General features: G+C 42.6%; 1 protein-coding gene across 1 annotated transcript; it reads left to right on the forward strand.

The window, feature by feature from the left end:
* Positions 1–796: 796 nt before the first annotated feature.
* Positions 797–19,725, forward strand: apln (apelin). The gene is made up of 3 exons (XM_018733246.2): positions 797–924; positions 12,650–12,818; positions 15,675–19,725. Exons 1-2 carry the CDS (start codon positions 858–860, stop codon positions 12,811–12,813), a joined length of 231 nt encoding a protein of 76 aa, XP_018588762.1. The 5' UTR covers positions 797–857; the 3' UTR covers positions 12,814–12,818; positions 15,675–19,725.
* The last annotated feature ends 7,637 nt before the right edge of the window (positions 19,726–27,362 follow it).

The following is a 27,362-nucleotide window of genomic DNA, read 5'->3' on the forward strand; positions in this document are numbered from 1 at the left end:
TTTCCAAAGTGTCAAAGCTGACGAGATAAGCGGAGCAGGCTGAGAGGAGCCAGCTTGTACGCGACTGGGCTGAAGACCAAAGGGGAATGTCCACCTTTTCCGTCCACCTTGTGATTCCGCCGCAATCTATTCTCACCAAGCAGAGTCACCCTGAGATGGGGATTCCTGGTAAACTTCCAGGAAACAATGAAAAGCGTTTTTGAACAAGAGTGTCTCCTTGGTTCGTACTATAAATAGTAACAATAGTAAATACCTCCAATCTGCATCACTATGGATAGGAGGTGTGTGTATGGGGAGGCCTTTTGTGATTCGGGGGAGTCAGTGATATATAAATCACATGACCGGCTTGTCATCCAAGACAAACAGTGTGCGCACACACAAACACACTCACACACATGCGATTACCTACTGCAGCCTGAGTCTGGGCACATTTGCAGCTACGCTGAACTTGGCACAGGCAGATCATCTCGTACAGGGGGAAAAAAAGCACATAAACCCACACGCCTCCCAGGGAGAGCTCAGGAGATAGAGACGTGCCGTGAGCCTCACACCAGCGTTGTCACGCGCAGATACAGATACGCATATAGACCCAGATTTAAACAGGGACGCGCGCGCACACTCGTGGACGGCCAACCGTGGACACAGGGACAAACGGACGGATTCTCAGGAGCAAACGCACACTCTCTCTCTCTCTCTCTCTCTCTCTCTCTCTCTCTCTCTCTCTCTCGCTCACTCAGTAGCTCTTTCTCTCTCTCTCCCTCTCCCTCCCTCCCTCTCCCTCCCTCCCTCCCTCCCGTACACACACCGCTACGGCATATCAGCTAGCTACTAACTGGGAGCCAGAGGGGAGAGCAGAGATGAATGTGAAGATCCTGACGCTGGTGATTGTGCTGCTGCTGTCTCTCCTGTGTTCCGGCGGTGCTGGTAAGTCGCGGCTGGGTGAACAGGCTTCGGGCTCAGGGCCTGTCCCCGGTGCTTTAAACATGGGGATTTAGCTGGTGACTCTTGTTGACAGGTTACCTGGCGTGGTTTATCCCTCTCTGCTTCTACCTCAGCACCTGGCCCTTGTACCCCACTGCACTGCAGTGGCTGCTGCTGTTGTTGTTTTTCTCGTTGAACTTATGGATTGACGCTCCAGATTATTTGAATTGCATAACTTGTGCCGAGCACTTTGAATTTACACACTAGGTAGCTTTGCATGTGGCTCTTCCATTGTGTCTTCTGTGCAACACTTATCTACGACTGTATACATAACAAGGTGATCCCTGGAATTTACCAGAATGTGGAATATAACGGGGACGATGCATCATCGTATGTTAGGCTGACTCTATCAGCAGAATAAGTTAAGAAATAGCCATAAGACACATCAGTAAGAAATTATCGGTATCTCCGTTGTCGCATATGAATTTACAGCAGTTTTTCAATAGTGTCCAACTGTCATAAAGTTACCTTTCTCAACATTCATTTAATATGGCTATAAGCAAGGACCAACATCTCAAAGTGAATTTAGTTGCAATGTTGTGTCACAACAAATCACAGTTCCTTGCCAGTGCAGCTATCAGACTTGATGTTGCACGTGATGAGAATAAAATGTATGTATGTGCACGCTTAAAACTGCCAGAAGAAAATATAGAGGAGGCCGGGTGTGATTTCTGAGGCTGTCAGGCCAACCTGATAAGATATGAGGGCATTCGGTGAGGCCACCAGTCAGCCATCAGATTCCACGCAGGTAACAGTTTAATGCTAAAAACAACATCAGAGCCTCCTGTTGTGAATCCCTACGTTTCTGCAAAGACTCACACCAACGTGCGAACAGCTATTGTGCAGCATGTGCTGCCGTTTGCCGGCGTATGCATGTGCTTGCGGCTCCGTGTGCGCTCCCGATTGCCCGTCGTGTGTCAGCTACCGTGCTGGGAGGTGCGGCATTTCCTGGTACCCATACTTCCGAATGCATTCACGACACAGAGGGGCTATTTTTATCTCCATACGTGAACAAACAGGAAACAATTACCCTGCATTACGGTGTCCTTTTTCACGCCCCTGTGTGTTTCGCCACCGCACACGTTTCAGACCAGCGACTCCCCCCGCCCCCCTCGCACTACAGTTAAAATGTGACAAAGCATCGGGTCCAGGCAACAGGGGGGTTGCCGTGCCACGGGGGGTGTCCATTGCCTGCTCCGTTGTTGTGGATGCTTGCGTCTGTCCGTGAGGAAACAGCCTGGGCGGTGTGCCGCCACGGCAAGCGTGTGCCGGAGGGGGGGGGTTCGGCAGAGCAGGCGGCAGGCGTGCATCCCTTTTATCTTGAGATGAACGCTTTTCCAGCTCGCTGCGAGTTTTCTGGTAGTCGCCAGCTATTTCAGCTCCTTTTAGTGCATCTGCGAGTGAATGTGTGTGCCTGGCCATGCTATTTACCTGGGCTCTTCTTGCTGGGAGAGGGTGGGGACGCGGTGCTGAAGTGATGGTGCAACAGGCGACGACATATGAACCTAATGCATTCTCAGGGTGGGGGTAGCAGTTAGTCACCAAGGACAGAAAATATTGCACTCTGGTGATCATGAGAACATGCTGTCATATTGTGCAGAATTTGTCCACAGAATTTCTGATCTGTTTCAAGCAACCAAATGTCATCTGAAGTGTCAGGAACAGTTTGGCACTTAGTTCTGGCTACCGCGTTCATAAGGGTGTATCCCCGTGTCTTTACACCCAGGCAACATTGGAAAGATGCACAAATACAGGCTCTCTGTCTCTCTGTGAGCCTCTGAGCATCTCTTCCTACACTTTACCTGTTCAGAGCCTCAGGGACCCATGTCAAGTCCCCTCAGTGCTTAAGTGTGCAGTAAGAAAACAACACACACACAAACATGCGCTCATGGAAAATGCACACAGCGATGCAAGCAAATACACAGACACACATTAAGACATACACAGAAACCAATAAACATGGGCTTGGACACAAACACGCAAGTGAACATAGACACACACAAGCACACATGAAACCCCTGACAAGTCTAATTTTAGCTCTCCAGGTAGAAATGATCAGGTGATGCCTGTGAGATGCAGGAACATGAGACCCACGTGGGTGTCTGCGAGACAGCAGCTGGTGTGTGTGCAGGTCCCGTTTTATAATTAGGTGAACGTGGCCAAGGGGTGCCGAAATCTGGGGGTGGCAGATTTTGCTACTAAGATCAAAAAACTAATTGTAGTCTTGAAAAAAACCTTCCTTAATAAAGTTTGTTCACAAAAGTGAAGATCAGTGCCCTTATACATCATGGAAATGTGGTTCGACACATTACCACCCCATGTCTTTCAAATATTGAAACTTTGTAGGGAACATTTTCTATGAAACAAACTGACAGTCTACGCAGTGAATAGTTTTCCTGTGTTTGTTCCCTTTGCAAACTGTTGTTTTGAAAATAAATTTAGTTTTCAGCCATTAAAGATTAAATTTGCATGCACATATAACTTTCACATACGTGTTATCAAAATTACGTAAAAATATTTTCCCTTCTACATGATCTGTATGTATCCACATAGAAAGTACAAGTAAATGTCGCATAGATGTATAAAAAAATAAAAGTCATAAGTATGTATGTGTACCTTTATTAATGTGGAGATACAGTAGAAGTCTAAGGGGTGCCGGACTGATTCTTGCCTAGGGGCGCTGGCCCTGGATGTGTGTTTTCTGTGCTAAATGTATACTATCTTGGCACAGCAGCCTCTACCTAGTAGATGCATGGCTGCGATCTGAGTGAGAGAGAACCACAGAGTGGTGGGTAAAATAAATGTGGGGTTCATTAGGCAAACTTGAACCACACAACGTTTCCTTTTACAAAAGACAGCGATGTTTTGTGAAATAACACGAGTGCGCTCAGCACGAACGTGTGCAGGAAGTATCAAATCATAATTCCATCGCAGGCAAAACGGAACAAGTGTTAAGGTCTCTGGCTGTGATTACAGGGGCCACAAAGAGACATAAAACACACAGATTTTCCAGATGTCTATCATGAATATTGTAATGTTGGGCAAACAACAGCCATGCTATGGATGCTCCAGCAAGACTTATAGTACTGAGGAACCTTATCTGGCAGGTGTCAAAGAAAACCTTACCATAACCCCAAAAACGTCTTTATCTGGTCGTGTTCTACACACAGGATATCCATACCCACCAGGAAGTAAAATTCCATGCTCAAGTTTTAAACAAGGAAAAAACAAAGGAAAAGGTACTTACTGGCATTCATTATTTACATGCCACTTGTTGCACACATCTGAGAATTACATGATCACAGCTAACACTCTCTCTTCAGCGAAAGATGGACAGACAGACTGTGTAACTGAAACGTTAAACTTTGACTGGCAATGACCTTCAAAGCTGAAGTTTCTAATGAAATGAAATACCAAGCTGTTCTTCCCTTTGCTGAACATTCTGGAGTGTGTGACTGGTGATTATACCGATGGCGCTTAGACTCAAAACAATAAATCAGTGCCAATGCACTCTCACTACTGGGCAAATAATGATACCGTCAGAGTGAGAATGTGGAAGAGAGGGAGTCAGTAGCTCAAGACAGCTGAGTATACACAGGTCTAGCAGGCTTTCAACAAAAAGAAGGACAATCGCTAAAATATTAAAGAGCCTCTAACACTCAACAGTGCAGATCAAATGGACTGGGGTTGGTGGCAGAGGGAGCTTGTTCATATCCCCTCAAAATAACAGTCCAGCATCTGGCTTCGGCTTTGCCCTCCCTGCTACACCCAGTCACCAAGCTGCCATCATGCTTGCAACCCCCAGTTCAAAACTAAACACTGCCAGGCCCAGAAATACCCACTTTCGTTCTGAACGGCTTAATTGAACACAGACATTTGAAAAGACTTGCCATTTCCACCTGGGCCCAATATGAAAATAATTTATCGCTCTCCTCTCCAACATAAAGTGCTGCATTTACAGTTGTTGCCAATTTGATACCATCTGAAAGGACATTTTTATTAAGAGCAGGCCCCACTGCTGTATAAATATTTTATCTTGACGAGTGATTGTACTTTAATTACTTTCACGGTCAATTTAGAAAACATGGCATGATAAAACATTTCACCTGATGAAGAACTTTTGCACACATCGTTCCCCAGGCTCAAAGAAAGAAGCAACGTGTTTTATCACGTTCAAGAGACAAATCCTTAATTTGAATTCCTCCAGCAACGAAACTAAATTATAAACTAAACTAATTATAACATTAACTAGATCGAAGGAGGTCAATCAAAGTGTTAGTAGCACCTAATCACATCTGCAGTTTAGCCAGCAGGACCGAGGGTTGTCAATAAACCATGCAGTTAGGCTATAACTAAGTTTGTCGCCACTAGTAAGTGGTCTTGTATAAACTTGTATAAACTGAAGCTCCATGGAGCTCCTCGGGGTGAAAATTGCCTCGAATCTCAGGTCAGTTTTGTGAGCTCTGCTGGGCCTGTGATGGGGAACTCCCTTATTTATAAAAATAATTCTCTGCTGAAAAAAAAATCTTCTAATCCAGGGAAAGGCACCGTCTGACAGTTCTGTGAGTCCAGAAATGAAAATGTGAGAAAATGGGAACGAGCTAGCAGCCATGTCCCTAGCGAGACTCCAAGTCTGCAGCAAAGGAACATTTCATAATGAGCTTGCAAAAATAAGCTGATTTCTTTGTTGTCCTGGTGGCTTTGGCGTAAAATCCTTCTCATGCTTTATTTGTTCCTTCCCTCTTGGTCCTTTACAAGGCCGCAGTAACAATTTTATAAACTGTACTGCGGTCTTGCGTGGCAGAGTCTGCAGCACGTCTGTGTTCGAGTCTCTACTTCCTGTCACTTTCCGAAGAAAGGACAAGAAAATGGTCCAACTCTGCACCGACAGCCGTCTTAATGGAAAAATCAAGGTCAAAGTTGTGCCCAATTTTTCTGTCCAATGTTATTATTACCAGAAAGCACACTTTGGAAATATCAGCTCATGAGTCGTCATAGTTGATTCTACTTTGAACAGGTCTATCACAGCGTATCTACACCTATATCCATCTTCATTTCAGTCTTCTCATTGCCTTTCGATCACATGATGAACAGCTGTTCTTAGAAAACCAGAAGCAAATGCAACATAATTCAATACTGAATCCATAAATATCTTAAACTTATTACAATTTTTAATGGTCCTGTACAGAAGGCAATATACATGTTGATAGACTATAAAGGAGCTTTCCAGGAACACTTGAAACAGAACACTTTTTGGTAATATATTGTAGTAATCCTCATCAGTGGGCAACCAATAGGTTTCAAAGCTGTGGCGCTGCCAGCAGGCCACAGAAGACAGTTATCGACACATTGCGGACAACAGTCATGGAGCCATAGCGGATGCTTCACTTATTCAACTTTCATGTCCCTTTCTGTAGATCCCGAGGGAGACGGAGGAGCTATTCACAGAAGGGATGAGAATGGGTGGGTGGGTGGATGGATGGGTCGGTGGGAGGGAGCTACAGGTTAACGTGGGGGGTTGAGGGGTTAAGTCCAAAGCAGGACGGTGGGGAACCACTTTTCATGCACTTTCCTTTCCTCTGTGGAGTCGAAGTGTACAAAGCTGGCTATTATTCCCACCACAAGCCCCGCTTTATCACACCAATACAATGCTGCATATCAAACAGGGCAGCGCAGCAGTAAAACACACCCGTCACAACCCCAACAAACCGCAGGCAGGACGGGTCAGGCCAGGAAGTGGGGACCTAAGGAGAGGGTTAAAAATACGGGAGAAACTAATTGCAAATTCGGTACGGGTGTGCGGAAATTTGTAAATTGGGAAACCTGATCCACTCCATCTGACAATGTCATTCTTTTTTTGCTCCTGACTGAGTGCCTTTCATGGCCGCTGCCATGGAAACGTGGTCTGAAAGTGCACGAGAGGTTGGTACCAGCTTATGCCAAGGCCCTGAATCACTGGTAGGCATGAGATAAGCAGCACCGGCTGGAGCCTCCAAAAGCAGAACGCTTCCAAATGAAGGCTGCTGATTTTGGGTGCTGAACAGGGCAAAGCAGGCCTCTGCGTTCACAGATCCACAGTGGTAAAGTGAATGAATCAAAGAGCAAAACACGGTGCAGCACAGTGAAATGTTCCGTCCCTCCGGACCCTGGACACCCAAAATGCACCTGGGCAGCTATTAGCATGACCTACTTCCACATTTAAAGGAACAGAGGCTCTTGTATTTTTTAAGAAGCAGGTGAATACCTCAGCAGTTGTGTTTACAAGGGATGGTCAGGATTCTATCGTGGCAGCACTCAGTCGCGTAAGCATTAGTGAACATGCTCAGTGAAGCGTGCACACACGTATTCGCAACAAGCACATACAAAAACGTGGACAAATGATGGACAAAAGTGCACACTCTGAGTGAATCACACCTCTTAGAAAGAGTGCTCCTCTCACTCCCTCACACGTGAATACATATTACAGCAGATGCATCCATATAGAACAGACAGATCATGTGTCACACTATTCCGCAGTGAGGGCTGCAACCATTCCTTTTATTCCTTTAATATGCAAGAGTTTAAAGTCTGCAGTTGTTCAGCCGTTAAATCTCTACCGTAACACTGAAGTGGCATACTACAAACACCATGAATGCAACAAAAGCAATAACAAGGGCAGGAATATTATCAACAGTACCACATTAACAGAGCCTTATTCACAATCTGGGCATTTTTTATGTTATGTTTTTATTAAAAAACACACACACTTTGATTTCAAGCCCTTAAAAGTCGTTCATATACAGGCTCTGTGGTTTTGCGGGTGTAACAAAGAACAGAGAAACAACAGTGTTCTCACCTTTGACACAACAGAAAAGCGACCTGAATGAGACAGCAAGGAAGAGTTTCAAGTGACAGGAACAGTCAGAGTGACACTCTTCCTCTTTTTTCGCCATGCATCCTACAGCACCTACTTTTACCCACATCCAGTGTAGCCTTCGCTATAAAGGGTCCCTTCAGTCACCGATCATCTGCTCTGCAGGTTATAAAAAAGACGAGGGAGGATAAGTAGAGAAAGAAGGGGAAAAAGGCAGTAAGGTTCAAATGAAGGTAAAGAATGAACATGGAATAATGGAAAGAAGGGGCGATACATTCTTTGCACAATGTTTTCAGAATGCTCTGTGAAGACAAAACAAATCAATAAGCACACTTCAAAGTCAGATGTTTCATAACTTAACTGAAAAAAGTAACCCTGAAAGAGAAAGCTCACAATGCGTGTGTTCATATGAACAGCACTGTAACGAAAACATGCTTTAGAAGTTGTGTTGCGAAGACACTATGAACAAGAAACCGAGTTTCCTACCTAAAGCTGGTTTAGAGTACAGGCCTGAGTTAATAGCTGCTGTCCTGCACCATGAGGGCCCTAAAGCGGAGTCACATACGAAATCTATTAGGTTTTGACTAGTTCCTGTGTCAGCCTGTGCTTGACCAGGTCCAAAGCTTCCATGGTTAGGGTAGCCTGTTTCCCACACCCCACTCTGCATTGCCTTTGAGTGGAATGATGATATACTGTGATATACAGGCATATATACTAGCTTGTGACACTGCTCCGCAGAGTTTCTTTGGACCTGTGTTCCAGCACCTCTGACCTTTAACCTTTCATTCCAGACCATTTGGTTGATACATAGCTGCTTATAGATTCAAAACATCCCCTATGGAGTGACTGCCATGAAATTTCTAGGGACTGCCTGGCTGTCAGGAGCTCCTCAAACATAATCTATAGCACCTGAGAAGTGTACTTAGGGTCGGCAGAAATGCAGGAGAACCTTGGCCATATATTATTCAGCCTGAGGAAGTTCAGCCAGGAGCACGAGGACCCTCTATCCCCTTCAGTCTTTATTTATAATCTTGGAACAGCCACTGTAAATTTCCTATAATTCCCACTGAATTCTCAAACTAAATTATGGGATACTCAGGCTAACTCTCCATTCTTGTCGGTAAAGCGTCATACTTGGAGGTCAAATGGAAAGTGCAGGTATCGTAAAAATGTGGTCATTTTTCAGTTTTATCCTCCTACCCCATATTCCTTTCTCTTATCAAGGGATGTTGATGCAAGGAGGGCTGCAAGCAGCTAGAGACTGCAAAAATACACCAGTGCAGGCAGGCCACTCAAGTAGGAGTGTTTCATCCTTTGCTGAGTTATTAAACAGTCACATATTAATGCATGCTCACACCAACATTGGCAGAGGTCTTATGACAGACTGCAACAAATGCATTCTTCTTAAATTCTTCTTAAACCTAAAGAACTACTGTCTAGCACAGCCTCAGATAAAGGTTCAAAAACGACACGTTTTTCCCACAAAAAAGCTGACTATGCAGTCAACCAAGTGTCTCACAAGCAACAAATGTTAATTCAGCAGGATTGACCTCAAATCTATACTCGACACTTTCATCTTTACTGTTGTCAGACACTCCCATTCTCTAAGGAGACATGTCTCTTCAGCCACTAAGTTGTTGGTGATTCTACGGAAAGGAAAATTCTGAGTCTAAATCATGTTAGACCAAAGTTCAATCCTGTGAGTTGGGGTGATAGAGATGTAGGCAGGATACCATAGTCTTTCATCTAAAAGAGCTTGGCAATTTGTTTAGTGTAACATACAGGCATGGTTGTACAAAGCTCCACTCATGGCCTAGGATAGTTGATGACCCCCTGAGGACCTGCACCAAAGGCCCGAGTGGAAAGCTCAATACAGATGGCTGGGCAGGAAGGAGGACGGTCATCAGGAAGCGAGAAATCAAATCTGCAACACATCTCTTCATTTCACCAGGCCACAAGTGTGTAATCTCCCTTCAGCCCTTACACACTCACAAGGGTCTTTTTGTGCATGTTAAGTACACTATGGTAAGTGCAAGAAGTAAGGGGAAGGCAGATACAATATGTGAACTACCTTAATTCATTCTGTATCTGGTATAATAAGTAGGGGATAATACAAGGATTAGAGCCCCCAGGGAGAAATGTAGCCTTCATTTTTTTCATGAGATGGTGAAAAATGCACCAGAGTTCTTCACTCCTATATGAATGAATTAGCCCACAGTTCACAGCAGTGTCATACATCCCCAGAAAGAAGATTAACATGGAAGTAGAACTTGAGATGTGTAGCATTTCAGAAATATACATTAGAAGCATTAATTCTCAGAGGGCTGTCAAACACAGCAGGGGAAATTCACCACTCTGCAAAGCCGTAAAGCTGATTCCCACAGCTACTCAAGCAGGTCTACATATTCACCCTTAACTGACAGCAGTCTCGAATTTTCTGAATTAATCAGCCAGTGACTCGAATTTAATAACATTTTTACAGCCCCTTGTTCTTGATTTCGACTAATTTGTCCTTTTACTTATATGTAATTTCCTTTGCTCTCGGAGACTGCTGGCTTTCAATGCTTTATAAGGAACTGTATGAAAACAGATCAGTTTATTAAAGGCCAAGAACTGAAGACATTCTTTAACTAAATTCAGTCCATTCTTTTTTCAATACAGTATTGGGTTAGCACTAACACCTTCTTTAAAGAAACAATGATATAGTCTTAGCAATGCTAAAATTTTTTCTGTCCTTGTAGCATCTGCCCATCAACACAGGGGAAATTACTTTGTATCTGTGTCCTTCCATCTTTCTCAGTTTACTTTATTAACTAAGAGCTCAATACAAAAAGGGTCAGAAATTCCATCATTCCAAAAAGCTCCCAAATGTTTTAAGTGAAGGAAACAACATACAGAGTTTCTGTAAGTGATGTAGGGGTGCGGTGGTGCAGTGGGTTGGACCGGGTCCTGCTCTCCAGTGGGTCTGGGGTTCGAGTCCCGCTTGGGGTGCCTTGTGACGGACTGGCGTCCTGTCCTGGGTGTGTCCCCTCCCCCTCCGGCCTTACGCCCTGTGTTGTCGGGTAGGCTCCGGTTCCCCGCGACCCCGTATGGGACAAGCGGTTCCGAAAATGTGTGTGTAAGTGATGTCAGCCAAGTTTTGGCAGAAAACAGAAGAGTGGTGGGAAGCTCCCACTATAAATATGAGATTCAGGTGTATCCATCTAATACAGAAGCACTGTCATGCATCACCCAGCTACACACACACACACATTTTCAGAACGCTTGTCCCATACGGGGTGGCGGGGAACCGGAGCCTAACCCGGCAACACAGGGCGTAAGGCCAGAGGGGGAGGGGACACACCCAGGACGGGACGCCAGTCCATCGCAAGGCACCCCAAGCGGGACTCGAACCCCAGACCCACTGGAGAGCAGGACCCGGACCAACCCACTGCACCACCACACCCCCTTCACCCAGCTACATTCCTGCCAATATGATTTTGCCTTATGACACAATCATAAGATTTGTCATGGTCATATGATTACGAGTGATGAATGGAGATAATGAAGATGAATTTATTATCCAATCTTCTCTCCTTGTTCAGTAAACTGAAATGATTAATATCAATATTTTATCATGAGTCAGTATTAAATAAGAAGTGTGTGTTCTTGGGGAGGGGGTGCGGTGGGACAGCGGGTTTGACGGGCCCTGCTCTTTGGGTGGTCTGGTGTTCGAGTCTTGCTTGGGGTGCCTTGTGACGGACTGGCATCCCATCTGGGGTGTGTCCTCTCCCCCTCCAGCCTTGAGCTCTGTGTTGCTGGGTTAGGCTCCGGTTCGCCACAACCCTGCTTGGGACAAGCGGTTTCAAACCGTCTGTGTGTGTGCATGCAATTTACAAAGTACAACACAAAAACACGGTAGTGTTTTAAGGTTTAAATAAGGAGCATGGTTCATTAGTTATTACCTTATTTGTTATCACAACAAATCAATTATGACATTTTCTTTTACTGAGATCAGAGAAGTTCTCCAAGAGGTCACAGAGACATAGAAGCAGACCTTGCAGTTTGTACAAGAGGAGCTTAAAGGATTGAGCCACACTTATTGAGTGATGACAGGAAACATCTGCACACGCTCATGCATGCACACATAAACACATAAGCGACCAGACCCACTGCCGCTCCAGAATACGTATGCAGAAAGGAAGTTTAAACCATATCTCCAGCTCCAAAGTGTCAAACATCTGTCCTCCTGGGAAACGGAGACCGAGGACGTGAGATACTGTTTTCTCCACCACACCATTTGTTCCCTGTGATTCTCCCTATCTGACTGATGAGGGAGGCTGGGTGGTCGCTCTCAAGTTGGCCACACACACTGTCTGTGCACATTATCTTTGAGTTAACATTAAATGTGTCCTGACAGTTATTTTGACCCACACGTGTGTGCTGTTATCCAAAAAGGACGAGTGTAGCCTTGACAATGTGCAGTGAACATCAACCAAGATGAAGGAAGATGGCAGAGGAAAGTGTGAAGGCTAAACTTGCTTATGACGTGTGAGGTTGCCCCAATGCTGTGTTGCTGTGTATCTCAGGTGTCTGTCTGACCAAAGTCACAGCACACAGCAGGTAATTGTTTTGACATAGCATCAGCAACCAAAATTCAAGTTTATGGTGGAATCCTGCTGTTTTCCTCTTGAAGGAAATACTGACCAGTTTCAGTAAAAAAAAAAAAACCAGAAAAAGGAAGGAGTAACATCACAAGCTATTTAAGTTACATTGGGTGCAGTGTCTGCTAAGCAACTAAAATGATTCAATAAGCAAGTCCTTGTCCACTTGCAGGACCCATGGCCTCTGCAGGGCATGGAAAGGAGGTGGAGGAAAGTCACATAAGAAGGTTGGCTCAGCAAAATCCTGCAAGGAGCGCCCAGAGCCACAGACCTGCCGGCTGGAGGAGGCGACGTCCACGGCCCCGCCTTTCTCACAAGGGGCCTATGCCATTCTAGAGCAGGTAAAGGCCAGTCCCTGTAACTGGTATCAACCCAAGAAGGTATTTGCTATTTGACATCTGCTTCTAAGTCATGTAAAATAATCACTGACTATGAGAACTTCCTGAAGTCATTGCATTTGCTGCTTCTCAGGGTTCTTTATTCACAATGTTATAATAACCTGTGATGGTGATGGAGGCCATGGAAATGTCGAGATGGTCCCATTCCCTTGCTGCCACAGTTCTTGGATTACCTCATAGATTGAATCACATGAATAGACTATGGATAAATAGCTATGATTATACTTCCCATGACTATAGTAAGAAATCATTTAGTTCCCACATAACCTCCCCCAGAATTGGTGATGAATGGAAAGGAAAGAACCATGGAAGTCCTTGAATGACTGGCAGGACACCCAGGAAAGGCCGTGTGAACTACAAATCTCCCTGGAGCATCACTGAATACACTGAGGCAGGGAGGGGAAACCCCACCACGGTGGAACAGGATATATTTCCCTCCTCCCCTATCAGGCCTCCCACAACAGACAAGGTTTATTGTTGGCTCAGTGAAACACTTTTATACAGTTATTGCACTTTGGTGTTAGATCATTTTCAATTTTTCGTGGTCTAATTGACAAAAGAGGAATTTCAATATTCAGTATGAGTGGTGCAAACCACATGGCTTTACAAGTAGTTAGTAGTGAAGTATATGTGATTATATATTTGTCAATGTTCTGATAAAATCAATTAAAATCACAGCGTAGTTGTGGAGTAATGTTTCACTTCACTGGGACCATAGTGTTGATCCCAGCAAAAATATTTATTTTTATGCTAGGATGAGCATTTTAATTGTCTTTAATCCTGAAAAGTAAAAAATGTCATGTCTGTAGCATGCGTTGGGAGCGCTGGTATTGAATTCTTGAAACTGCAGTCTGAGTGCTTTAATTAAAGCACCAGTGCATCCTACACCAGAGCAGACCTCCCATCAAGTCTGCTGAAGCTCTCCCACAGTGCACCAAGCCACAGCCCCCATGTGCCTGCTGATGAGAGCTCCCTGGGAAACATGAACATGTGTTACCATGATCTCCGTCAAACCCATAGTCTTGCAGCTGCTTAGGAAACAGACCGTGTTTATTCATGCCTTTCTATGTGAGACACATAATTTGGTGGCATGTCACAGTAACCAGTCTCATTAGATACCCTACTCTTCTATTATAAAGACTAATGAAGTAATTTCTTTTATGTTTTACTTGTTTTATTTTAAAAAATGTTTGAAACTGAGCAAGAACAATATAAGTTGCTGCAGTGATTGAACCATGAAGATGTCAAGACAATAGTCAGCGCTCTACGCTGCTGGAGCAATGCAGGACTTCCCAGTTCAGAAAACTTTTCGGTCAATGGAATGCAAGCATTATTCTTTGAGTTGAGCAGCCAGTGCTTGTTTTCAGCAAAGGAATGTGATCCACAAAATGCAGGAAGCTGCATCAAGTTGTACAGCTTTCCAAAAAAAGAGTGGCTCAGAAACTCACAATGCAGTCTCGACAAAAAGCACTTCAGCCACTATGAGACGAAGACTTTTTTGTGATTCCTTCTTCTATAGCTCTCATGCTTGGCTCAGTACATGATTCAACTCATTTAATCTTTTCTATACAAAACCACAAACACTATAATAAGGGCCAACATACATGACCTAACCAGCACGGCATAACTGACAGGCAAGGACCAACCAGTCTGGATGGGAAACCAGAGGAAGTTTACAATTTAGGTTATATGGTCTTACAGAGACACATCAAGCTTTAATAATAACCAGAATGTGGGCTAATTTCTAAACAAGACCCTAAGAAATGTGTTCAGTCCTTTGACTTACAGTAATCTGCACAGCACCCCCATACTGTATTCCTATTAAATATTACCAACTTGCTGTGTTGCCTAAAACTTAATGGATAAAGCAAGTCAAGCCAAAAAGATTTTGCTCCATTGGCCAAAATTGTGCACAGGCTGATTTCACTCGTGTAGGAACTTTGGCCTTGCTGTTCATCGTCCTACTTTGGCTAAGTGGGTCCTATCTGGCACTGGAAAGGAAAGATCACTTCAGCATGAAAGGACCTCTCCCTTAAAAATCTCTCCCTTTCTTCCTCTTCCTCTTCTGATGGGCAGGACATCTTGAGAAACAAATAGAACAAGGTATTGTTTTGCATAATAGCAAAGATCAAAGCTGAGGTTCAGATAGGAACCATGGACTTATCAGAACGGGACTAAGCCCTAAAAAAATAAGTAGCTGATGGAGAGAAGCACCTCTACCCAGAATGTGAAACAGGATCTGTGTGAATAATACAGCAGTAGGAACTCTGGATTGGTTAGGGATCATGGTGTGCTAAGGCAAAACAAAACACACATAGTCTACTTTTCCATGGAGATAACCATCAGTCTCCCGATATTTCGCAACCATAGAAATATTTTCAGGTACAAAGACAGTCCTTATCAGTCCTTGAATGGTGTGGTCATGTGCAACCAGCCTTGACAAGGTGTCTAACCATCTGAAAATGTACTCATGCAATGGCTGGCATCATACACTGATAAATGTTTGCTTTGCCCATCTGGAATAATTTCAGTATACAATATACTGTATTTATATTAATATAAATTCTCATATGTGACATATATATTATGTGCTCTTGAATTAAATAAAGCTTGCTGTACATATAGAGACAATTACAAAATGTATCCCACATACAGATATCTCTAAGGTCTAATAAAACTCCAAATCAAAGTCTTTATATGTGTATGTGCTACATTTCCATCTTCAGAACAGCAATAGAATTATTATTATTCGTAACTGGTACCTGACAGCTGTTTACATTATCCTCTGTTTTTATGCAGGCACAGCCAAGAACGCCCTCCCCCGGTTCTGATCTTAAAGCTCTTCCTTTGCCTCGGGGGGCCTTGTAAGGGGGGCCTAGGCTAGGTTAGCCTGACGAGAGATGTCCATGAGGCCTCCTGGTTCTTCTAGCAACTCTTCATCTGTGCAGAAAAGCAGGACAAGCTACTCACCTTCAGCATTGCAAAGGAATGAGAGGGGGGGATGGGTAGGAGGAGGGTGTTATGGAGCTGAAGCTGCCAGTTCTCCCTTTTTCTCCCTCTCCCTAACTCTCTGTGTTATTCTCATATGCTTTCTAGAGATCCTTTGTTGCCATCTCCCTTGTGCCACACACTTTGCATGACGTGTGGCCTGTGTGGAGCCTGGTCCAAATTGTTTTAGTCTTAAGTGTCAGACACTTATCCAACAAGTTATTTCCATTCTCTCTAGTTTAAAGGTCATCGTGACCATTAATTGCATTGCTATGGGGCCATTTCTGGCTTTATGAATGGAACGAGCGGTGGTAATGGGGTAGGTTAAGCTACGTAGTGAGGATGGGTTGGTCAAGGACAGTCTGACGTGATATGAGTCCATCTAATACTACTTCTTGTTCCGTCTAAAATGACATCCCACTCTGACTATGATCAACAATGTTCATAAGCTCCTCCACTTGTGTGCTTCAAATGCCTGTCTGAAACTGCCCTTTTAAAAAGTTAGGCAAAGACTACGTTTGTCACAATTTCGTATAATTGTTACTATTGTAATTAATTCTCTGTACATGTAATTAAATTCCTCCGTCAAGTCAGTTCAAGCTGAATTCAGAAGGAATACAACTCTGAGCAATTCCATTACGCCATTACAGAACAATGCACTCAGTCAGGCATTCTGCAGTGTAAATGAATTTTCCTTATTCATCAATCTAAGGATGCTTCAACCAAAAGCAATTCATAAAAGACACAGCCAATTAATGCCTGCGTTCCAGGTATCTTCTTTCCAAGCATGCTGATGCAGTGCCCCACCTGGATTTCTGCCTAGAGCACTCTGCTCTCAAACCCTGAGCCTTCGCCAACTTCCCCACCCCTGCAGCCCCCAGCAGCTGCTCTGACACAGCTAGGCATCTCGGGGGCACTCTCACACATGACTGTTCACTGGCCAGGGCGGTTTGCGCATCCTGCAGACCTCCTACCATTTTATTCAAGTGCCAAATAGCGATCTGTTCCGTGATATGCTGCCGGGAAGAAGATGGTTACCTCTTATTTGAAGTCTCAAAATGATGACACTGATAACAAGCATTTAATGAAAAGAAATATATTTCATTGCGTAGCCATAGCAGCCATCTGAAAAAGGTGAAGGAAGGATTATAGTTTGATGGTATAACACCAAAAAACTTTTTTTTAAAAGAAGCAGTCCCTTTGACAGTTCAGTAGACAAGCGATTTTGTCCAGCCTACCCATGATGCACTCTTCTCTGACCAGCTGGTAAGAGGCTGGATTTCCCTGAAGTAGAATGGACTGTGACCTAAGACTGATGGGATGCTATGCCTTTATATCATACTGGAATTTGTTACTGTTTTTCTTTTAATTTTCTCCTCAGGGTGCTGTGATTGAAGCCTATATCAGAGCAGTCTTTACTCTGCATTTATTTAAGAAACACTATATATATTATATAAAAATACACACATATACATATGTATATATACTTATACTTTATATGTCCCTGCCTCTGCATTCACCGGTAGCTTTGTGCTATGATACAGCTCTTGTAAACCACTGCTTTTTGCTGCATTGGTTACAGTTGCCTTGCAGCTTCAGTTTCACAGCACAGGTGGACATGACACTGACCACTAGGAGTGGCTTTGTTCCATGGCAAAAATCTCTTATGGGAGCCTACCTGAGGACGCCTATGGCTGTTCATGGTCTGAGTTCTTACAGCAGGGTGGCATGCACCGTCTTTCATGCTTCAGAAAGCCAGTCCCTTGACAACTCTTCCCAATCCCTGAAGCCAGGCCGATGACACTGGCATTCAGTGTGCCGTCAATGTTAACAGACTCTCGCTCACAATTCTCTTCATTTTCCAAACACACAAATGTCTACTTAAATTGTACACTTTATAGAATAATGTCTGATTCTTTCTCCCTGCTGTATCTTTCTAAAAGTGGAATAATAGCTAATGTACTGTCCAAAGCCACCATCTCCCAGCAGGATTATCTCTTCATGAAAGAGTCAGACATGTAAATGCTCACTTCTCTAAAAGATTAATTAAATCTTCAGGCACAGTAAAACCTTACCATTTCAGCCTCATTATTGCTGGTAGTTCAAAGTCTGAAATGATATTCAATCATTTAAATTTTTTCTTGTTCAAATTTTGATTTCAAACTTTCTTGTTTGTCCAAGTCATTTGAGAGTATAGGTCAGGTTCTGCACACAGCGAGGTGAGAGAGCAGGGCAACTGAGCCAAGAGAGGGGGTAACTGAACCCTGTATGGAAATTGACACAAAAGGTGCCCAGCAATGTCTGTAAAATGCTTCATGAATGTATGTGCACCAGTCAAACCACCCATTCAGAGCTGCAAAACAAGCCAATAAAATAAACTAATTATTAAATACATAAATGAAACATAATCTCCAGTTGCCAACATGCCAATGGTACAGTCTTGATCCAAAGCCAAATATCATAAACCCAAAGTCTCCGCACTGTGTCAAACCTCAGTGGTGCAAATACCATCATACTGAGTTGCAATCGTCCCCACACCATGCATCCAATTTTGCTTTAAAAACACCTCTCTATGAGTAAAGCTGCACTTTTGCAATTCCATTATGCTAATGGAAAAAAAATAGAAACAAAAAATATCTCAGTATATAATGGTTTTCCAGATTATAGTGACATTTCTGTTTGATTATTGTCTAGTATGTATCAAAAGCTACTAACACAGCCTGGATTTTTTGTAGTTGTCAAGGTATAGAAAGAGAGCTAGTGAAACTTTGTTCTGTAACATACAGTACAGTCATCAGGTTCGTGGTGAGACAAAGACACCCAGGTTTGAACTGAAATGATAAACCATATATAATATTCAGAGAGATAGTTTCCTCATGGCCTTTTTAAGCAAAGCCTACACAAGTGAAACTATTATCATTCCTTATGTGTAATATTCCTATGCATTTTGTAGCTTGTTTTTATTAGAATATTTAGAAGAATTTATAAACTGTCCTTACGTCTTAAATGCAGAAAATTTGAGAAAAAAGAGGGAGTAAGGAATCAATGAGATAAAATCAAATTAAATTTGACAGGGCAATGGAAGTGAATTAGTGGTTTGAAGTTTGAAGAAAAAGGCAGGGGTTATGAGCTGTTAGCTATAGCACCATCAACCCAGGGAACTAATAAAATTTGCCCTTTGTAGTATTTTTTATCCTGGGTGTGCTCTCATAACCTTTAGGTATTCAAATCATTTTGATGAATACGGCATTCAAGAGAGAAGAAAACCAATTGTATGAAACATATTTTGATTCACCTGGGTCCAACCTGCTTTTGCACAGCATGCACAGTATATTGTCTATTGATTCAGGTAGTGTAAATTAGATTTTGTCAATTCACAGGAAAGAAGAACAGCACAGGTTAGTCAACTGTGTGTTATTATCTTCAGCTGCTTCAAACAAAAATAAGAGACATAATAAAATCCCTTACAGCACAGACTGTGTCCTCCAGATTCGTGGCAATTTGGTCCACATCCAACACCCCTAGAGTACAGACAGAAACCAAACTCCAGAACCCATAGACCAATTCATGCTCGTCTGATCAGTATTACTGTGTTTCAGATAAAACAGAGTACACAAACTGTATTTTTCTTGAACCCGCTCATCACACCTGTTTTGAAGGACCTGCTCACAATGTTCACCATACCAAACGTACAGTCCATGTCTCTGTTTTGATGTTAATACTGGGCAAAAGAAATAAAAGTAAAAGAAACAAAAACAAGTGTCAGAAATGGTTGAAATACTGTGTACATATTTGACATTTTGGTTTCTAATTTATAAAAGAAATGCTTCAGCTCTTGGAGTACTTATTTTTCCTTTCATGTGTAGCCATGTGTTTAATTTCTATTTCTGTAAAGTGTGTAAATATATCTTTATGATAATAAGTAATATTAAAAATGTTATTTTAAGAAAGCAATGTGTACTTTGTCATTATTATTTGCTATAATCTTTACTGAAATTCAAGCAATCTTTTGATCCAAATGAAAATATTATGGTCACTCGTGAATGAGGTGCTACAAAGTGATTTCCCACCTCATTTGCACACTTGCTATTCAACATTAACACAAAGACCTCACTTTTAAACAGTCACTTGCATGATTTTGCCTTACTTCTCCACTGCTGCTTGGTTACAGGGATCTGGGTGGGTTAGGAGTGAACTGCTGACCCAAACAAATAAGTGAAAAGTTAAGGGGCTGACGGGTTTAAAGCACTCGGAACACAACTGCCTGCACAAGTTCTACACATCACATCATTAAAAGAGGAAGGAAAACAAATAAAGCAACGCAAGCTGTGCTTTTGAGAGCACAAGCACTTTTCCCTGATGAAGTCTGCATAGAGGCCCCTTTCCACACAGCCCCAAATCTGGTGCCATTGGAGAGCTGGTTAGAGCACACAGCTGACAGACCATGACAGACAAATGGGGCCTCGAACAGCAAAGGTGGCCACTGCCATGGGAACTAAACAGGTTATGTCATCAGCCCAGGGTCACCTAGATGATTAGGCTGTGGGTCACTAGGGCAACATGGACAGCAACAAAGGAATTCTAGAATTACAAGACTAACTGATTGCACCTAAGACTAACATTTTACATTTATCTGACACTTTTCTCCAAAGCACCTTACAATTACTTACCCATTTATATAGCTGGGTAACTTTATTAGAGCAACTTAGGGTAAGTACTTTGCTCAAGGGTACTACAGCTAGAGGTAGGGATTGAACCCATACCCTTTAGAGCCAAAGGCAGCAGCTCTAACCACTACATTACCAGCTAGGCCCTGGGTGCCACATCATTTTTTTTTAACAAGGTCAGCATACGGAATAGAAAAAAAACCTGTCTGAAAACTGCCAGTGCCGGTGATGGCGTTCAGTCCAATAGGTGTTACACTGCATCACACCACAGGACAGTGGAGACTTATAGATGGACTAACAGACGCCTTCAGGGATACCCAGAGAGAGTGAATGACGTCACGCTCCTAAGATTACAGGCATCCTGGAACAAAATGATGTTTAATGGATGAAGTGGTAGTGAGCTTGAAGCATCGCTGTTGCTGCCAGACTCCTGCAGCCAGACAATGACTAACGTTCCTGCAGCTATGTTAATTATTGATGGTTCCCTGACGGGAAGGAGCTGGAGGAGCGAAAGGAGCCTGTGCGTAGCATGGTATGTCGTACAACTAACATTTGAACTGTTCCCACGGCAACTGTTTTGGATACCTCAGGAGTCTTCTCTGTCAGTCCTAAAATCACCACACCCATGCCTATACCAAAATTGTGCTGTATTCTCACCTGCCTCCAGATGGCTACATCAAGAAGACTAAAACGTTGTGGATCCCAGAGACAGCAAGTATAATAGTGGATAGAGAACTGAATTGTGATCAATTTGCATGTTGACTAGACCTCTGGTGCAGCAGTCGAAACAAGCCCTAGAAGACAAATCAAGCCCTACGGCTTAGAGATTGCAGAGGAAAGCAAATTTAGCCTCCCATTCTTAAGCAGGATGGACCATGCCTTCAAGACCAACGTGGGAAATGTTATGTTAGAGGCAAAACTTGTGGGGGTTGTCTAGTTCAGCACTTATCCTTGAACTTGTTTCCCATTTTATGTGAGCCAAAATACAAGGATTAATCTGTATGGTGACCAGCTCAGCCCACATTACATGAGCCCGACAGGGCAAGGAACAAAGCAGGTGCACTGGTGCATTGCTCAAAGTGTTCAGGGTCATGCTGTTCCCATCATTACTTTATTACTCATTCCAGAAGGACAGGAGGTGAAAAGGGATATTTGTGGAAATACTGGAGAAACCAGTATTGTAAGAAAAGGGTCCTAAGTCTCTGTTACTCCTATCATCCTAACTCTACAGACCTGGAATGGTTTAACAACAAGGACAAAAACAAGGCAGCACAGCAATCTTTAGTTCTGCAGGTTTGAAAGTAAACAGCAGTTTTCCAAAAGTTCAGAGGCACTGAAGAAATAAAGAAGTATTAACTGGCAGTATTATGTGAGGACCAAAAAGTCTTATAAAACAAAAAAAAATCTATTTTTTGCTATCCACCCACATTTTAAAATTAGACACACAAATTATTTGTGCTGTAAATACTTTGGTACAGGACACCTAATTATTCAATAGACTTAAAGTGATTAATTATCTGAACATTTACAAACACAATTAAAGTGCTGGGTCCAAAGGTAAAAGTGGCATTTCTTTTCTTGAACTTTAACCTGGAACACTGAGGTCACAAATCCAGTTTCCCTACCAACACATAGTACACGGCTGACCACATGTGCTACTGAGTATATGCTACAAACTAGGAAGTTCCTGTAGTACCTCCCTTGATGTGAAGAAAGTAATATCATACATGACTTTTGTAAACAAAATAGCAATAATAAATCACCTTTTTAAAATCTTTAGTATTTTTACTCTGCATCATATATTAAACAAGACTTATGTAATATGTAACGTAGGACAAGTACTGCTTACCTTATATATATATGAATTAAAACTTATGTCTTCCATATATTTGTAGCAAAGCAATATAAAAACTGTCTATCACTTTCCACATATTGCATTGTAATACAAAAAATTGTATTTCATTGTAATATTGTAAGAATTTTAATGTGACACAAAACACCCGCACGGAATTACTGTATATGTCCAGACACAGCTGTAACCATTTTCTCAGGATCATGCTTTGCTAAATCAAAGACTACATGGCACAAACCCTAAAGCTGTTGAGCAGATATGCATGAATTTAAACAAACAAAATTAATTTCAATAGGCCAAGAAGAACCTGACAGTAACAGTGTCACATCTGAAGCATAGAAAATCTGAATTTTACAAAGATTCCACATTGATAGCCAACCATTCCAAATATCCTCGTCATAGAAAAAAAAGACTTTGATGGATTCCATTCAAGGTCATTTTTGGTGGACCCAAAACATTTAAAGGATCAGTTTGCCACTAATCAAGAACCGTCAAGTGTTATTATGCTGTTAGGGGGAGTTACGAGGTCACACCTCAGAGGCAGAGCTAAGTCTCTCAGGAAGTGCTGCAGTCTGCATTCAGCTATGTGGGCGACCATGCACCATGAGTGACATGACATGATTGAAGTGATCACTGACAGTACCTTAAGGTACTACCATTTACATATTAAACAAAACTTTTCACTGGAAAATTATACTCCCAGTTCTCCTTGGAGGGCAGCTTTACTAGCTGCAGTGTGAATGGAGTGTGTATATTCAAAATGTTGTCATCAGGTACAAAAACAAAAGCTATCACAACTCCATATATTGAGGTGAACTATGAGAGAAAAGCACACTGACCACAGGTGCTGCTCATGTTCACTTCAAAATTATGTAGGGAAAAAAGCTAAATGAAAGACTTTCTGCAAAAACAAGCAAAGGCAGGTGTAGTGCCAGTTTCAGTCCTGAACAACTTCTTGCGGCCATCCAGCTCACTTCCATGAAGAAATGTTCCCATGACATATGTGGACCTATGGCCAGGAGTACTGGACCTGTGCTTTGAGAACAACTGATATTCAGTAACCCATAGCCCATAGTTTGGAAATCATCACAGATGATAGGAAACCGACAGTCAGATGAGGGTGAGATATGGAGACCACACACACACACACACACACACACACACACACACACACACACACACACACACACACACTTTCAGAACCGCTTGTCCCTTACGGGGTCACGGGGAACCGGAGCCTACCCGGCAACACAGGGCGTAAGGCCGGAGGGGGAGGGGACACACCCAGGACGGGACGCCAGTCCGTCACAAGGCACCCCAAGCAGGACTCGAACCCCAGACCCACCGGACAGCAGGACTGCGGTCCAACCCACTGCGCCACCACGCCCCCCCTCATATGGAGACTAATATTTTGTAAAACCAGAAGACACCCTTCAAACACATCACAAAGTTTGTTTCTACATAACTAGATACTTAATTATTACAAAGAATATCAAGCTGCAAACTTACAAATAGTCAAATGATGCTTACGAAATACAAGAAAAAATCTATACAAAGACAGAAGGCCGACACTTCTAGAATGTTCTTAAGAGTTTTGCTGGTAGTTTGGCGCGTAAAGTGAAAAATATCTTCCATATGATGAGACAGAAACTGGCTCTCTCTGACAAATATTACACAGCTAATATGTGAGCTTGGCATGGAAGTGTTCAGGAGAGGAGCAGATGTTTCTGGCTGTTTTCCTGACAGCTATAACCTGCCAAACACAGATTAAGGGAAGGCCATAATGGCTGACTTCCTAAATGGATTGACCACTGTCAAAGGAGAGCAGCTTGAACAAGTGTTTAAAGTGTCAGCAAGAAATATCCCACATTTGTTCTTACTATTCCAATTTAGTATCTCTACAGGGATACTATGAAAATAGCAGTTTGGGGTTTTACAATTTCCTCAGTTACATGTTTGCATTGCTCTTTAAAGCAATACCACTAAAGCACCTTAGGCAACATTTTCAATTTGCCGGTAACTTGGATTTCAATTTGGAAAACTTTGGTGACCATGAAAATTCTTTAACTGCTATGCATCTTGCTGCACACATTAGAGAAGTAGAGTACCAAAAACTACGTTCAAAAGGGAATCTCATGAAGAGCTTTCCCACAGAAGGCTAAAATGTTCAATTCAGGGCAAAGAGATGCTTCATATGAACTGGTGATTCTAAATTTACTGTAGTGTGTGTGTGTGTGTGTGTGTGTGTGTGTGTGTGTTCTGGTGTAAAGATGGGAGAAGGATTTTAGGGCGCTTAGCGTACTGAATCTTGGACAGACGTGTCAGCTAAATACTACATAGTAACAGTTGTATTTTTTCCAATCACTTTGGAGAAAAGCATGCACTAAATTAATAACTGTAAATGACACACCAATATTCTCTTTAAAACCCTCATTTTAGTAAACTAGACAAGGTGAGTCTTTAGTGTAAGAAAAAAGTAAAACTCTGAGCTTGAGTAGAAGTTGATTCAGTCCACTTTAAGACTCAGTACACTTCCCCAAGACGTTTCCAATTTGTTTAATGGGCCAAGGAATCTCAAAATAGAATTAGACAGGAACAGTGTCATCCAGATGACTCAGCAATCAGTTGATAAAAACAGTTAAGACTCCTATTCCAAGCAGCATCACGTCTCAAACAGAGACAGTTATATACAGATATAGCAAACATGTCCTTTTCCTTCTCTTAAAAAATGAACATATCTGTAAAAATTCTGCATGTTAATATCAGAATAACAGCATTCTACAGAGGTAATGACAGAGTTTAAGTCAGTTACGACATTAAATCGCTGAAGCATCTGACAAGTTTTCAAAGATCTCAGTCTCTGTTTGCGACCAGTCCTTAAGTGGAGTAAGTATTACAGACAACCTGAGGTACACAAGGAAAATTGGACCAGGTTTACAGGTACAGACATCAGCACAGCGAAGGCCATAAACCAGATGTCAGTGACACTGCAGGGGACCACACACTCATGCAGAAATGCAGCAGGAAACAGGCAGTACTGATCTCTAAAAATCTGGCAATCTGGCACGCATGCCAGGTCCAGGTGTGGAGGACAGAGAAGCTAATTAGGCCCGTTTAAGATGGAATTTTAGGACAATCAATGGAAAGCGACTCATTTATTCCAGTGCATCTGTGCTGTCCGACATCTTAATATTTTAAACTTATTAAGGGTTCTATAATTTTTAGGAACACAGAAATACAGGATATCAACACTGTTTTAGGCATAGTTTGGACACCTTCTAGGCATTTCATGCATTATATTCATGTAGTAGCTCGACAAAAGCAAAGACCAAAAGTACTGAGCCTTATGAGGTATGTTTTGTGTGAGGAAAAAATGCAAATTAATTTATTTGGATGCAAATTAATTACTCATCACCCATTATTCCTGAAGCAGCTATACCTCTGTGTTCACTGTAACACAGTATTCAGCCACATTCTGTGGTTATTTTTGTGTCTTCACCCTATGCATATATTTCAAGAAGCACTCCAGTGAAAAGAGAACACTGTAAGAAGGAGTTAAAACTATGATGTATAAATTACAGCATAAATTTCAGATGTAAATATGCTGGTCAGATATGACCAACATTATGGCCTTTGGCACCTACCTAGCTGTTACATGTATCAGAAGAACAGAATCTTTCAACTTTTCTATGAAATACTTTCATATAAATAGTTTTTATACAAACACCAAGGCTTTCTGAGCTGTGCCTGATAAGGTCCGAGCAAATTTGTCATGGTGACTTGAATTCGGCTACTTTGGTGATTGAGCAACATACCACTCGCCTGTTCATTGGCTTTTCCACACATTTCAGCCTCATTTGTGAGCCCATAAAACACCTGGAATGAATAGTGACCTCAAAGCTTAGACATGATTTGTGTCTTCCACAAACTAGTGATTCATCAACACTCACCAACACTCCCAAAACTTTCTCAGGGAGCACCATAGTACAAGTTCCAAAGCATGAACGATGCATGTTGTGCTCATGAACCTCAGCACAGAAGAACTCTGGCCCTGTGAACAGCTTATGTAATTTGTCATCACTTAAATAGTTTGTGGAGACACAACGCAAGAGCAGGGAATGTGCAGAAGCGGGAGAGTCACAAGAGTCCATGACATGGAGTAGCTTTTTCTTAGAAGTCATTGTGGGGGAGTGAGGAGTATGGCGCTGGCGATTGTAAACAGAAGGTGGTAAATTCAAGTACCAGAAATTACATTTATCCTCTTAAATGGGAAATCACACTAAAATACTTCAGTAAAACATTTCTGAACCGCTTGTCCCATACGGGGTCGCAGGGAACCGGAGCCTACCCGGCAACACAGGGCGTAAGGCCAGAGGGGGAGGGGACACACCCAGGACGGGACGCCAGTCTGTCGCAAGGCACCTCAAGCGGGACTCGAACCCCAGACCCACTGGAGAGCAGGACCCGGTCCAACCCACTGCACCACCGTGCCCCCCACTTCAGTAAAACATTTATATAAGAATGTGGAACTGTAAACTGTAACTTTAGATGAAGTGTTTTGTTATGACCAACAATTACACTGACCATATTTAACATATCTGACCATAACAATTAGACCATATTCGAGATGGTCATACAGTCATATGACCATATTTGACCATGAAAATTTGACTGACCATATTTGAGATGATTTCAGAGGTATTGAGCCAAGGTAAATTGAGGTTCTGCAGTGACTTGGGTTCTCCTGAGCACCCCTGGGTTCTGCAATGACAGAGCAGATACTCAGTATCATACTGGTCCCAGAGTGTAGCCACCTGTACATCACACATCAAACACCAGTTTACTATCACCTTGTCTCCTATTTGACAGTAACTTTATGTCTCCAGTCTTAACAAAAACATTCTGGTCACAGATTTAACCTGCTGCTGCAGTAAATACACTAAATTGTTCAAGTAAAACTTACCCAGTTCTATAAAATAG

This window comes from Scleropages formosus, chromosome 13 (genome assembly GCF_900964775.1).
Source record: "Scleropages formosus chromosome 13, fSclFor1.1, whole genome shotgun sequence".
Lineage (NCBI taxonomy): Eukaryota > Metazoa > Chordata > Actinopteri > Osteoglossiformes > Osteoglossidae > Scleropages > Scleropages formosus.